This window comes from Musa acuminata, chromosome BXJ2-7, assembly GCF_036884655.1.
Source record: "Musa acuminata AAA Group cultivar baxijiao chromosome BXJ2-7, Cavendish_Baxijiao_AAA, whole genome shotgun sequence".
Lineage (NCBI taxonomy): Eukaryota > Viridiplantae > Streptophyta > Magnoliopsida > Zingiberales > Musaceae > Musa > Musa acuminata.
The window spans coordinates 25,326,244-25,341,724 of record NC_088344.1 but is presented as its reverse complement, the minus strand read 5'-3'; the positions used below and the strand labels follow the sequence as shown (position 1 = coordinate 25,341,724).

Below are 15,481 nucleotides of genomic sequence, written 5' to 3'. Positions count from 1 at the left end.
GAATTAATCTTATATATTTTTTGGAACTTCTAAACCATACAAGTGAGTTGTAAAAGCCTTAAAGGCCGGAGACAATCTATTATAGAACACATCTTTAGATATAGGATGCATTGTACAAGTGGAAATGAGAACATCAAGATCTAGTGGCAATGAGAACTTAAAGATCGGAGGAAGGAATAGAGTTACCTATGTCTGGATATGGTTCAGACTCTTGGTAGTACTCAGGAACTTTTCTAGATTCCACTATCTTGAATACACACGAGCAATAATAGTGATGTCTCTCCCTTGAACTAGACTGTTCAATAGCAGGTTGTGGTGTCGGAGATTTGGGTTCAGGAGTATCAACGGGAATAGCTGGTTGTTGGCTAGGTAGGTTTGGCAGAGGGAAAAAAGGAGATGAATCTGACAAGGAAATAGGGATTGGTAGAGATAGTTCCAGAAACAATTTTCTTGGATAGAATTCTCCCCCTGAAGAGGATTGTTTGGTTTTCAAAGAATATGATATCTATAGTGACAAATATATTTTTCAATATAGGATCATAACATTTGTAACTCTTTTGAGTTGGGGAGTAGCTAGTGAACACACAGTTTAATGCACGAGGTTCAAGTTTACTTCGGTGATGGTTATGAATATGGACAAATATAATGCACCTAAATATCTTTGGTGGAAGAGAGTTAAACAGTTTTACATACGGATAAATGATCAAGATTGTTTGAAAATTAAATATTTTGGTAGGCATTTGATTAATCAAATATGAAGCAATAAGAATGACATCTCCCCAAAAATATTTAGGAACACAAGTGGTAAATAAAAGAGAGTGTGCTACTTCAAGTAGGTGTCTATTTTTTCGTTCTGTACATTTTGTTGGGGTCTATCAACACATGAAGATTGGTGGATTATTTCAACTCTGACAAGTAGGAACCGAAAATGATATTAAAGTATTCTCTACCATTGTTAGTTCTTAAAACTTGTATTTTTGCTTGAAATTAATTTTGGATCATGGTATGAAAGTTCTTGAAAGTTTTTTCAGCATCATATTTTTCTTTTAAGAGGTAAACCTAACATACTCTTCTATGATCACCAATAAATGTTATAAACCACTTGGTTCCAAACAGTTTTGTCACCTTAGAAGATCCCCAAATGGCACTATGTGTAAGACTAAATGGTTTGGATTCTTTGTAAGGCCGAGAAGGAAAACAGTGTGATGGTGTTTAGCAACTTGACAAATTTCACATTGAAATAGTGAACTGTTATTATTTCTGAACAATGAACGTAAAAGCTTATGCAAATAAAGAAAGCTTGGGTAGCATAGTCTATAGCAAGGTTTGAAATATCGTACCGTATCGACGTTTCGACATTCGCTCGGTACGGTACGATACTGTATACCGAGCGGTATATCGTTCAGTATATCGGACGGTATATATATATATATATATATATATATATATATATATATATATATATATATATATATATAAAAGATTTTTTATATAAAAAATATTTTTATAAAAGGCGACGCGACGTCACCTTAAAAAAAACACACACACACACACACACACACATATATATATATATATATATATACATATGTATATATATATATATATATACATATATATATACTGTTCGGTAACGAACGGTTCGTATATCGGTCAATTGATGGACCAGTACGTACCGCCCGGCACGGATGATATTATTCGAAACTGTATACCTTAGTTTATAGTGCCACAACATTATTTCACTACTAGTAGAGGGAGTGTTATTATTTATTATTAACTGAGCTTGTCCATTCCAAGTAGTGCCCTCTTTAAGAGAATAAAGTTCTTCACTCTCTTTAACACTGCTAATCTTCCTCCTCGAACACAGGTCTTGAAATTCACAATGAAAAGAAGAGAATTTAGCAACACAGCGTAAATCCTTTGTGAGTTTGCTAATAGACAACAAGTTACAAGACAAGTTCGGAACATAAAACGCAGAATTTAGTGTAAAGGAATCTGAAATTGCAATCGTGCATTTTCATGTTATAGAAGAAAGTGATCCATCAACAACTTTTATTTTAGAGTTTCTAGGATAAGGTGTGTAGGAGGAAAACAAGTGTGAAAGGTTAATCATATGATTTGTTGCACCTGAATCTATGATCCAAGGAGCCTTAAGACCAAAAGAAGCATACAAAATTGTGAAACAATTATCTTTTTTGGCCAAAGAGCAAGATGATGAAGGAGAAGGATTAAGATTTTGGGATTGTTCAGAAACTTAAACAGTTGCTCAATTTGTTCCTTACTGAATAGAGGCATTTCGGTTCCTTTAGAGATGGTGGCAGATTGATAGTTTACTTAAAATCCTTGGCTATTAGCCTTATCTGGAACTCGATTGTTCTTCCAGTTTGCTGGTTTTCCATGAATCTTCCAGTAAGTTTCTCTTGTATGTCTTAGTTTTTTTTTTTTCAAAAATCACAGTAAACTTTGCCTTTATTAACTTCCTTTGATTACGTTGCACAACATCAGCAAAAGAATTAATTTCAGCTATCATAATAAGTGCAGAATTTTCTGCAGCCACAGATGGAGTAGAAGATCCCATCATGACATGTCTTCTACTTTCCTCCCTTCTAGCTTTGGAAAATATAGCTTGGATAGATGACAATGGATCCTTCTCCAATATCCTTCCATGGACTTTATCTAGTTTTTTGTTTAAACCTATCAAAAATTAAAAGGCTTTAAGCATTTTTATGTATTGAGCACTATCAACAGCACATGACCACTCAAAATCATAAAAAATATTAAGCTCTTGTCATAGTGTCTTCAAGGTATTAAAATATTTTGTAACACTAGTATTACCTTGTTTAAGCTCTTTGATCTTGTTTGTAATCTCAAATACTTGGGCTGAATTCCTCATATTTGAATACGTCTCAACCACAGCATCTCATAACTCCTTTGCTATTGGTAAAAACATGTATATTTGATCAATTTCTAGTTCCATAAAGTTTATTAACCATGATATGATCATGGAATTTTCATAATCCCACACTCGAACTTGAGATCATCTTCTGCAGGTGTTGTGATTGATTCGATCAAATAGTTGATCTTTCCTCTTCTTTGAATATACAACTTTGCGGACTAAGACCAATGAAGAAAGTTTTGTCCGTTGAGTTTGTGCATTGTAATCAGCAAGGATGGATTGTCACCTAAGTTGTTTGTTGGAGATGGAAGCATTGGTTTCATCTTCTCTCCTCCAAACATAGTAGTGTAGGTTCCTCACAAGCAAACAAGAAATAAGAAATAGTTGGTGCTGATCCGAAGAGTAGCTAAATAGAGGAAACTTTTTTATCAATTAAGGCTGAAAGAAAGAAGAAGAACGATTTCTCTAGGAATTGGGCTCTGATGCCATGAACACAAGAGAATATAATTTTTCTTATTCGTTTTTTTTTTCTATATACAAAGGAAGACATACATAGGCTGATTACAAATAATTGATTCTATACAATATTTCATTCTAATCTATTTCCTATAATATGGGCTGCTTTGGTCTTGATTGAGTGGCCCAAAATAGGGGATAGATTCCCTTAATTTTGGGATTATAGAATCCCTTAATCATGGGATTTTCCACAATATCATCTACTTGTTTGGCTTTAATCTGCATATGTTTTTGGCATGTTTTTGTACCTTTTGTTTGAGTTAATCTTATGCATTCAATATTCTTTCTTGTTTATATTAATTTTTCTTCTAAATGCGTATATCTCAATAAAACTCTTTTCTAATAGATGTGTGAAAATGGGGAGAATAGAAGTGAGAGGACGTGTAAAGTGAAGCACTAGAAGACCAGTGCAACAAAACCAAAGGCTAATCCTGTATCATATAGGTAATTAGTCCAAGTTCATTTATTTAAAGAGTGAAAATTTTTATGCAAGTAGAGAAATTCTGTTGAACATTCAAGCTGATTTTGGCTTGTGGCAAAATTTTTTATCATGTTTCCATTGTAAATAGATTCATACTTTCTCCGAAGGAAAGAGATGCCTGACCTATCATCAAAAAAGGAAGGATCATGAGCCTCCATGTTACTTCTAATGGAATGATATTATGGAAGTGAATGAGGAAAAAAGAGAAAACAAGGGATAAGGCAAAAGGGGGAACATACAACATAAAATAGTCTGACATTCCTGACATGCAATTAATGTGGACAGTGATAATTTTAATGGCAAAAAAATCAATAAACCCTCTCATTTAACTGTAAACCCCAAATATTGTCCAAGAAATGTTCATCACTTTTCTCTAACCAGGCTTATTTAAAACCACCATGCTTTTAGTTGTAAATCAGTGTGATTCATGAGTATACATGTAAGCTGCATGTTTTGGAACGTTTGAGGGGACATTTGTAACTGGTGGAGCACGACAAAGCTTCCCACCTGCTGAGTAACAATGGATATTGATTTAGATCTAGCATGTCTTGAAGAAAACACTTGGTCTGAAGCTAGTTATAATGGAGAAACCCAGTCAAAAATCCATATTTTTGCTTGGTAAGTAGCCATTTACAAGGTGTAGACTAGATATTGGTTTTACACTACCATATTAAGATAAGGATCATGATAGAGAATGATCCATTATTACATTTAGGTTGTATACTTGCACCTAAAAAATCAGACAATTGAATCTGTGGAGTCAATAATCGATGGAAATATTCAAGAGATGTTCATATCATTAATTAAAGACAGGTTCGACTCTAATTGACATGTGAGGCCTTATAATTGTGCTGTTAAGTCTGAATTGAATCTGTTGGTAGTTTGATAATCGATGCAAATATTCTGGATACATTCATAATATAGTGGAAGATTAAATTTTATTCGACATATTATAAATTGGATAAGTCTGTATTTTACTGATCATGGTAGCTTGGAAAGCAGCTTTGAACAAATCTAAGAATCAGTACTTAAGGGGGAGCCACACCAAGACCCTTTCCAAATTTGACTATTTCTACTCACCCCAAAACATAAGTGAATGAGTGTGTTGTGGCTCTTGCTTGCAGCATGTTTTTCTGTAAGTACAACCAAACAAGGTGATCACAGTCTTTATTCCAATTACACCTGTGAATACAAAGGTAGTTAATAGACTTTTAAGTAGCATGCTCGCTTCTGGGATTAAGATGTCACCAGTAGTTGCCCATTAGGATGATATTTTGATGTATAAGTGATAAGATGCCAAGCCGTCTTCTGGTTTAGATCTATTACTGTGTGACGAGGAAACCTTTGTATTTCCAGTTTCTGTCCACAGGAATCATTTTCAAACTTTGTCATTTACTTTGATGTTTAATGAATTCCCATGTGTAGTTTGTAAGATATATAAGGATGCAGTTTATGAACACCAAGTGCCTTGTGGTGGATACAGTTTTTGCTTGCTGAGGTGCCAACCTGCTTCCAGTAATTAGTAGAAGTGGCAACTGATCATGATCTGTATGGTGTTTATGGTCTCTAAAGGGCAGACCAACACAGTTCCATCATCTGGAGTGATCCAAATAGGTTTGCCAAAGCCAACCCTCGACTCTGTGAGTAGCTGAGATAAATCATTCTGGACTAGCATGATTTTTTTCAGGTAAACAATCATTGGAGTATGTGAAGCAGTCTGAGGTTCTTAAGTTGCTATTGGCCATCCTGGCAGAATACGATTGCGTCATCAGCAAACTTGATCATATGAACTGCCCCGATTACACATTCTATTGCAAGCCCTGAAAATAAGATCTCCCTCCGGCCCTGCAGCAAAAGGTGATAAAGGTCGGTGAAGAGGAAGAGAGAAGTTGGTATTAAGTGAGTCACCTTGCCTTGATTCCTGCTTGCATCTATACCACCATCCAGAAAATCCATGCATGAAAATTGTCGATTTGTTTGAACAAAGAAGAGAAACAATCTGACTCGTTTAGCTCCAAATTTGGGAGAAACTGCAGTATTGTGGCTGAGCCAAATGCCATTTTATAAGTTCAGCTTCAGAAAGGTACGGGTTTACGCTCGAGATTCTCTTGTAAGGGGTTAGATTATGCGTTGTCATGAAATAATCTCCATCCCATCTGTGCTTAACAAAGTCATGTTTGTAATAGAGGATTTTGTTAATATGTTCTCAACCTCTTATTTTTGTTTTTTTTTTTGCTTACAACATATTGCTTTAGATTGTCATCATTTATTTTTCGATTAAAAGATTTGGACAGAAATATATGCTAGACAGTAGATGGTCATTTTTCATGATACATTGGAGATTATCTTTGAATGCTTTTAAATTCAACATCTGGATATTGTAAAGAATTCCATATATATTCATAAAAGCCAGGAGAAATAGCAGTCATTGTATGATTGTATCAGGTCAGTTGGATGAATGCAGATCGAGTGTTATTTGGTTCTGTAATACAAGCCACAGCCTAAGATACAAAATTACTTACCAAGATCAGGTGCTATAGTAACCTTTTTATGAATGTTTTTTTTTACATTAATCACTTTACTAAATTCAGCATGAACTTATACGTAGAGCTAAACAAAAAAGAAAAAAGAAGAGACTATTCTGGCACTCTAAGTCAATCAAATATTGACGCTCACCACCATGTAAGCCTTTTTGTATCTAGATTTCAGTGCTATGCTTACACCTTTTTGAATATAGATTTGGATACGATGCATGTGTGTTTTTATTTATTTATTAATCAGTTTAGTGTTCAGTATAGCAGCAGACGAACTCCAGTGAGCTGAATTAGGTACTTTTTTGCACCAGTTTTAGTAGTTAATTGATGCTGGAAATTACATGCATAATTGTTTTTTCACTGAGTTGAATTTAGAAAGTATAAGTTCAAGCTCAACCTACGTTTGCTGGAGCTACATCCAATGATGAGAATTCACATTTGGATTCTCCTAATGGTTTTGGCGGAAGCTTCTGATATCTTTGAACCTTAGCACCACATTAGAAACTTCCAAGGTAAGATGAGTATTATTACAAGTCATTCAGCGATAGCTGTAGTTGGTTGTTCACAGCTGGGTATCGACAGGGACATTTCCCGTATGGCAAACGGCATGAGAAAGGTGTTGCCATCTTTCTGGAGCGGTCAGCAAATTGATGCATCATATGGTTGTTCATTGTTTTAACAAGTTAATGTCTAACATATTAACCCTATTTGGTAAGAAATTCTTGGAATATGTCTACTGTTATGGTTAATGTCCAAGATTTTGCAAACTTGGATGCAAGTAAAAGTGAATTGAGAAATCAATGTGGAAATTAGGAGCTACAAAAATTATATATATATATATATATATATATATATATATTATAAGATTTTAGATGTTTTTCAAAACATACGCTTCTTTTATTTTTTTTTCAAATAATATCTTTAATTTTTAAAAAATATATAGAACATCTCTTAAAATTCGCTCATCAATCTTTTTTGTTTATTCTTTTAATCAGTTTCCAACTGTTATGAGGTTTTCATTTGGCTCGTTTTATAGTATTTTTTAATAACATTTACAGTGTTTTATTTGTGTATTAAAAATATTATTAAAAAATACTATAAATATCATCATATTAAGCCTTTTTTATTGTCATTCATCATAGATAATTATAATATCATATTTTTAGGCTTCTAGCCAGTTTGATTGAGGTTAAAAGTCTATTTATATTATTTATAGTATTTTCAAATAGATTTTAAGTGTTTTTGTTGTGATGGCTAAAATACTGTGGCCACAGACTAAAAAACTGTAATAAGTGAAAAAAATTTTGAGGGATGGTTTGAGTATTTTTAAAATTAGGGAAAATAAAATAAGGGTATTGATTGAAAAATAATTAAAATATAAATATTTTTTAGAAAAATTACCTAAAGATTAATATGTAAATCTATACGTGGATATTTTGAATAAAATCGATTTAATGTTATTTTCAATAATAATAAGGTTTATATTTTAATGTGACTTGAATAATTGTTTTTTTTTTTGTTTAAACTTATCTCTTATCTGCTGATGATATATATATATATATATATATATATATATATATATATATATATATATATATATATAATATTAATTTTTGAAAAAAAAAATTAATATAGCAAATGATGTTTTGATTTGAATATGAGATTTATTCTTTAATTTTAAATTTACCAGGGAGGATAATAGAAATGACAGCAAAGACAAAAGGAGGACCAGAGTCGTCAAACAAACGCTGCTGCCACTTCGAAGCGCGCAGTCGCGGCGAAGCGGATGTTGCTGTGCCGGTTCACAGTCCCACCTCCACGGCCGCGGCCCCTTGTCTCGAGGCTTAATCTCGTCCGCCGCTGCTCCTCTCTCCTCCACCGCCAGTGGATGCTGCCCTCCCCGGCCGCCCCAATCCACAGCATCTCCCTCTCCTCGTCCTCATACTCCAGCGACCTCGCCCCCGTCTTTGGTGGCCCTGCTTCGACCGTCGAGGTCAGGGACTTCGATGCCCCGTTCTTCTACTTGATCCGGGACGACCTCTTGCATCCCCTGGTCAACGGCAACAAGGCGAGAAAGCTCGATGCCCTCGTCCCGCTCCTCCGACGCCACTCTGCTACCGACCTGGTGATTCCCTTTTGGCGCTTGTCTCATCATTTGCATCGAAATCATGAGCATTATTGTTTTCATGATTTCTTTGGTAGGTCACTTGTGGAGGCTGCCAAAGTGCTCATGCCGCTGCTGTTGGTAGGATCACCCTCTCTCCCTCCCCTTTCAAGATTTGAACTTGATTGTCGATGGGCTTTGGTGCAGCTGTTTGTTGTGCGGAGAGGGGGCTAAGGGCGCACCTGTTGCTGAGAGGAGAGCAGCCGGAGGTGCCCACCGGCTACAATCTGGTGTCGTTGATGTATGGGAGCGTGAACTACGTCGAGCGCTCCACATACGCGAGGAGGGAAGAGATGCTTCTGAAGCACGCCGAGTCGGTTGCAGGTGGTGAGGGGAATGTCCTCTGGGTGGATGATATTCTGAAGAATTCTAATGGTTTGAATTTGGAGGAGAGTGATAGTGTGCCTATGGATGGCCGTGGAGATCCTCTTTCGGAGTGTTCAAGTGAAACGAGTTTGAGAAGAGTTGTGATTGTCAATGAAGGTGCTTGCAGTGTCGTAGGATTATTGGGTAGGCTGATTTGATCATTATCTTGAAAGCAAATTCTCTTTGATTAATGTCATCGAACGAATCCATTCTTATGCTTGTGAATTCAAAAGTGCTTTTATTTGGTCCTTAGGTAGTATGATCATTTCATGTAATTCCTTACATAGTGTTTGTTCTATTTCATATGAACAATATGTCATATTGCATTGGTTAATAGAATTGGGTAGATTTATGTGGTTCATACATATAGTCATATATTTCTTATCTTGCAAACTTTCTTTTAGATACATATTTTTATCAATAATAGGGAAGCGTATTTTTTTTATCAGAATCCATCTTCCTTTGTCTAATCACTGATGAACTATGAAGGACAGCGTTCTTGAGTTAATCTATATGCTACGTGGTTGTTACCCAAAGAGTCTGTATTGCAAACACTTTATCAGAAAGGTTTCACAATTTATACAGCTTTGCTAGTAATGCTATGTTGTTTATCCAGCTTGTAATCTTAGTTTCCTGTTGTCAATTTTCTGTTTTGAATAAAAAACTCATATATTGTCAATCTCTATATGTTGCATCTATCTCAAGGATCCAACTTTCCTCTAGAACTCAACCTCTCATACACAGGGGCAGCCATCATATGATTGGATATTTTCCTTTACAATCTAGGCATTTATAATTCACATGGTATACTCCATTGATAAAAGCTTTTTTCAACTTGTTTTAGTTGGACAATGTCTGCTCATTGATTCAGTTGGTGTAGTTCCTCTCTTCCTACACTTTTGCAATTTTAGTATCTTATGCATGATTTTTTTGTTGTGTTCTAACCATTATTACGAGCATGCAAGGTTTAGAAAACTTTCGCTTTTTCTGTTTTTACAGGCCAAGTAATTTAGGTTGCATGTTTGAGTTGTTTTTGGGAATTCAACATTGAAAAGATAATATAAAAGAAAAATATCAACACTTGAATGAAAGTTGAAATTTATAGAAAACAACAAGTGGTAACCACAGTAGCACATTAAGAGAAATAATGTACCATTCAATACTGAAATTTATACTCTTTGGAAAGATAGATATTACTCAACTAGTAATAAACTGTTTTTCAGACAAGACCAATTTATATCTTACAATCTTTCTCTCAATAAATTCCCTCATCACCAGGTTTTGTAGTCTCTTTGCTAACTTTGCTGCCAAGTTTACCCATGTTGGCACAATATTTTTCCATGCTGTACCAGCACTAGATAATGTGTCACCAACCAACAAACTGGGTATGCCAGTAGCACTTAAATGCTTGGTTCTATATTCATGTCTAACATTGAAAAAGTATTTCAAAATTTTGAAGAAACAAGTAACCATTTGTGCCAATTCTTAAAAAAAAACTAATTTTCCAATCAGCTTCTGTTGAAACATACTGATGTTGTTAAATTTCCCATGTGTTAGCTGCATCTTCAAATCCTTATAATCATCATGTACATATTTGCATATTAGCTGTAATATATAAGTAGGTAGAAGATTTTTTTTTCCTTCAATTTTAAAAAAATTGTGCATGAAGTGTTTGCAAAGTGATTTGTGGATGAGATCATAATTTATGAGAGGCTGGAGAAGAAGAAATGTGAATAATAAATGGATGAAACCAAGATAAAATGTTATTATTGTTATGTTCGTAGTAGGTTTGAATCTTGCATGTGAATAATAATAGCATCAATTCTTATGGAACCGAAGTAGCATAGATGCAGTTAACCTGTTCTGTTGTTCTTCTTTGCCCCCTTTAAATGATGCATATAGTAACCCTGTTAACACTATTGTATCTTTTAGTGGTTTATCTCTTTCTTCTATTTGCTCCCATCTACAGCTGACATTTTGTAGCTGTATATTCTTATCTACTAAGTGATATCTACAATCATAAGTCAACATATTTTTTTATACATTAAAGAATCAAACTTACAGCTCTTATTTTGTCATCACTCCTATTCTCTCACATTTATTTTGCAAGAATTTGATGCTTTATACATCAACAGATGACCAGATATCTGCACCAGACTGTCTGTTCTGATTTTATCTTATAGGTATCATCCGGCTAGTGAAATACCTTTCTCAAGCTCACGTATTTGGAAGAGATCAGCAAATTGTTCTAGTCCTAGATTCGGGTACTGGAACAACAGCTATTGGTTTAGCTCTGGGGATCATATATTTTGGGTGCGCTCAAAATCTTAGTGAGGTTTTCTTTTTCCAGACATTACTTTTCTGCTGTTCAAGTTTTAGTTATCCTGCTTTTTCCAAAACTGCCTGTTCTATTGCACCAGTAGGAAACCTTGAGAGAGTTCATTTAGTTTGGACTGGAAACTTATGTAGTTTTAGACATTAGATATCAGGATTGAAAGTTTGGTTTGGATTTTGAACTCAGAACATATGATGCAAGGGCAGAATATTTTGCTGCATTGCTGATCTCATTACCTCATTCCATTAATAGTCTGGTTGACAATTGGTTTATGTCATGTTCATGTCAAGTGAGATGTGTTTACCGAATGTGGATTGTCAACACAAAGCCACTTGTATGATAATCATGTCACGACATCAAACCTATTCAATTCGTCAATTTGCAACACAATCTATTCCATTTAAGTCAATTTGCAACCTTAGATTAGGTAAAAAATGTAATGGTAGCATTGCTTCACAATCCATTTATGTTTGTTAGACAGGACATGATAAACTTGCTTAACCTTATCAACAGCATGATTTCCCTTTATTATACAAGTATGGTGTGTGTTTAACTCATGTAGGACAATTTAAAATATTTAATGTTTTTATTAATACTCAATTCAGATCAGCAGGTTCAAGTTATTGAGTCTGAACCCATTCTTATTTATCAACATTCTATTGATCAAAACTGAGTTAGTTCCAAGTGAACCTGGTAGGTTCACATCAGTTCATATTGGGTTGGCTGACACTGTCAAGAATTATGCCTTGTGCCTATCTACTTTCATGCTGTATCATCTCTTCCTTTCTGGCCCTTCTGTAACTTTTGGCATTTGGCTGTATTGTTGCTATGTTTTTATGCTTGTATCATCATTGCATAGCATATTAAGATCTGATAAAAAGTTGTTTTCTGATCACATTTCTGCTCAATGCAATATTTTCATTTTTTTTTAACAGGCTTCCATGGAGAATAACTGCAGTCACGCTTGCTGATAGCCGGGACTGGTACAAGGAGCGTGAGAAATGCCTCATATCAAATTTCAAGAGTATTTATGGGTTAGAAACTGTTGAGCATAATGAGGGAATCATTCACTGGGTTGACCGTCTTCATCCGAGGAGGTGACTTTCTTCTTTAGATTTTCACCATTGTTTGACTATGTTCTTCGTTGCATTATAATGGTCTTGAAAAAGTTTTTTGCTAGGAATTCGTCATTCTAATAGTGCTTGCATTATAATAGTACTAATCTTCTTGTACCTCCATTGTATTAATGTTTTGTTTGACATGAAATTAATTTGTACAGAAACTAACTCAGTAATCATATAATGGCATGAGAATATTGTATTTGCTCAGTTTTGATGTTCGATCATGAAAAATCTGGTTATGTGCTTATAACAGTGGCTTATTGTGGTTCATATTGAACCTCTAAAATGTTCATTGGAACCAGAAAAAATTGCATATTACTTTGAGAAGCACTTAGATATAATTTTTTCCTATGTTTTAAGCATGGATTTATTAGGTACGTTTGAACTTGTTGGCATGCATGACATGACTTTAAGTTAATGACATGGTACTGGAAACAAATTTCAACTATCCACACCTAACACAGTAATTTAAAAAGCACTAGGCGCTAAAAGGCGTCAAGGTTCCAAAACGCCTGAGGCGCTAGGCGTTTTCCCGAGCGAAGTGAGGCATTAAAATATAAAAAATATATAATATAATTAATAAATATAATTATTTAAATAAAAACATGATATTAAATTAAGAAAATATTAAGTATAAAGTCACAATATCACATTAACAAAAGTCTCAAAATTCAAAACAATAAATAAAGTTAGCAGTATTAGAATTGAAATAATATATTATTAATCTAATAAGTAAAAAATACTGTTAATAAGTATATTGTTAGTGTTAACAGTGTACTGAGTCGAGTGTGAGAAGAGAAGAGACCGAGGCTACTGACTGAGAGCAATGGTAGTGGTGAGCAACGACAGTGGCAGTGGCGAGCATCGACAGCGGCTGCAGAGAGCAGCGATAACGGAGAGTAGCGACAGCGGCATCAGAGAGAGGTAGAGCGAAGAGCAGTGACAACGAAGAGTAGTGATAGTGGTAGCGACAATGGAGAGAGGTAGTGGTAGTAGAAAGAAAATGTCGGTGGCGGGAGTCAGCTTAGGGTTGGGAAAGTCACTAGGGGCAACGGAGAGAGGCTGATATCGGTGCTTTAGTTGGTTCAATTGAACTAACTAACACAAATGCGACAGAACCAGACCTAACATGTTGGTTCGGTCGACTGATTTAACCCAGGCGCTCACCCGAAGCACCCGGTGCATGGGCTCGGGTGAGCGCCTAGGCAGCGCCTCTTTGAAGCGTGCCGCTTGGATAGTAAACGAGGCACTTGGGCCTCATCTTGCCTCGCCTCGCCTGAGCACCTTTTGAAATCGCTAACCTAACAATTAGTGGATGACATGAAATATAAAAATATGAAAAGGATGATACGACATGAATAAGATGATCTAGAAGTTTTTGTCCTATTTCGAATTAGATAGACATCCATTAACCGAATACATATAACTTGATGTTTGTTTCCTGATTTTCCTAAGTTCAGGATGCAAATTTGTCAAAAAAATGGAGTGCATTGTGTTCTTTGATTTTGTATAACCGTTAACCCAAACCTACTGAGATATGGAGACTTACATTGGCAATAAGCATAACCTTTAAGATAACACCGAAGAGTGTTTGCTGACAGTTCCTGTAATGCCATCCAGAGGACTAGGGAATTCACTGGTAATCACTCTAGTGTCTCCTTTTAGATTATTATTTGTTTGCTTTTGCTGGATGGTTAATAATTTTTTAGTGCTGATTCTTGACTGTTTTGTACATTGTCTAGCTATGTGGATAGTGGAAATTCCAAACTAATAGAACTCTGATTTCTCATAATTAGTCACTGTTGATAAGATCAGGATTGAAGAGGCAACTTGTGGGCTATGATATTAAATTGTTAGGTACAAGAGAAGCACAGTATTTAACTTTAAATAACTAATTTTAAGAGAGATAACATGTAGATAAGCCTTTTCTTGAAGTAGAAAGAATTGACCTATGATATAAAAAATGGCTATAAAGCAAAAGAGAAAGTAGGTAAACAATTATTGTTCCTGTATCTTCAATAAGAAAAATGATTTTGTTCGTCTACAGAAGAGTGCTTTGGTTCTCCCCATACAAAAGAAGCATCTGCTTGAACCTAACCAAAGTTCACAGTGGTGGAGATTTGGCATTGGGGAAAAGAGGAATCAAGTTGTAAGTAATAGATGAAATATTGCCAGAATTGATTAAAGAACATGAAGAACAGCTACTGGCAGTTAAATTGCTACCAGTTATCCTTGTCAATATCCTTTTAGAAAAGAACCAAATGACGGATATACATTCTATTTTGAAGAACTTTGATTTCAATAGAAACCTTTGGGATATAATCAACTAATAATGTTTATATTATTAACTAATTTCTCTTACTAATAAGGAAGTGCAGCATATATTTGTTGGTCGTCCAGATATTCTTTTTCCTGACTCGTTATTATGCATATGTAAGGTTTGGAAAGGTACTAAATGGTGAAATTGATTTGTGCCGGCGAATTGCTCAACAAACTGGTGTTCTTTTGGATCCTATCTATACTCTGGCTGCTTGGGAGCATGCTGTTCTCCTTGCTGATGCAGAAGCCGAAAGTCATGCTAAAGTAGTGATGCTTCACACTGGTGGCACTCTTGGCTTGTTTGGATTGGCGCAAAGGTATGTATCTGACTTCAGATCTGGGGTACCCACTGTGCATACCTTGTAGCAAAACAAATTTCTGTGGTGATCAGTTTATCAGGCCATTGAAGCATTATCTCATAGGCATACAGTATGGAGAAGATATTGGTAGTTTATTGCAATGTTCATCTCACCTTTGTCACTTGTCCTTTGAAAACAAAGAAAAAAAGAGTTGATAGAGTGACCTGAAGCAAAATATTGGTTTGATCTAATTGCATAACTAATGATTGTCGATAATTGTGTGTGGTGCAAACCTTTTTTTTTTTTGTGTATTATTACATGCAAGGCTTAGAGAAGGCAATAAAATGTTGGGCATAATTTGTGTTATATACAATTTTGTTATTACCATCATGAGACATATCACCATAAATCCAAGGCAGATGACACGAAAAGAGAGCGTTTTGTTGTATC

The 15,481-nt window shown here is 35.1% G+C and overlaps 2 protein-coding genes across 3 annotated transcripts in view; both read left to right on the top strand.

The window, feature by feature from the left end:
• Nucleotides 1-6,190, top strand: part of LOC103992092 (uncharacterized) — a 22,157-nt gene extending 15,967 nt beyond the window's left edge. Inside the window, exon 5 of one of the 2 annotated variants that reach the window (XM_065117669.1) lies at nt 5,377-6,190. The gene's annotated coding sequence lies outside the window, so the exon portion shown is untranslated. Of the gene's footprint in view, nt 1-3,758; nt 3,857-5,376 lie in introns of those variants that run through there. The other variant, XM_009411682.3, reaches the window with a different exon arrangement.
• Nucleotides 3,757-15,290, top strand: LOC103992094 (putative D-cysteine desulfhydrase 2, mitochondrial). The gene is made up of 7 exons (XM_009411684.3): nt 3,757-3,856; nt 8,118-8,552; nt 8,630-8,672; nt 8,739-9,101; nt 11,141-11,270; nt 12,228-12,389; nt 14,852-15,290. The coding sequence occupies exons 2-7, from the start codon at nt 8,214-8,216 to the stop codon at nt 15,096-15,098; spliced, it is 1,284 nt and encodes a 427-aa protein (XP_009409959.2). The 5' UTR covers nt 3,757-3,856; nt 8,118-8,213; the 3' UTR covers nt 15,099-15,290.
• The last annotated feature ends 191 nt before the right edge of the window (nt 15,291-15,481 follow it).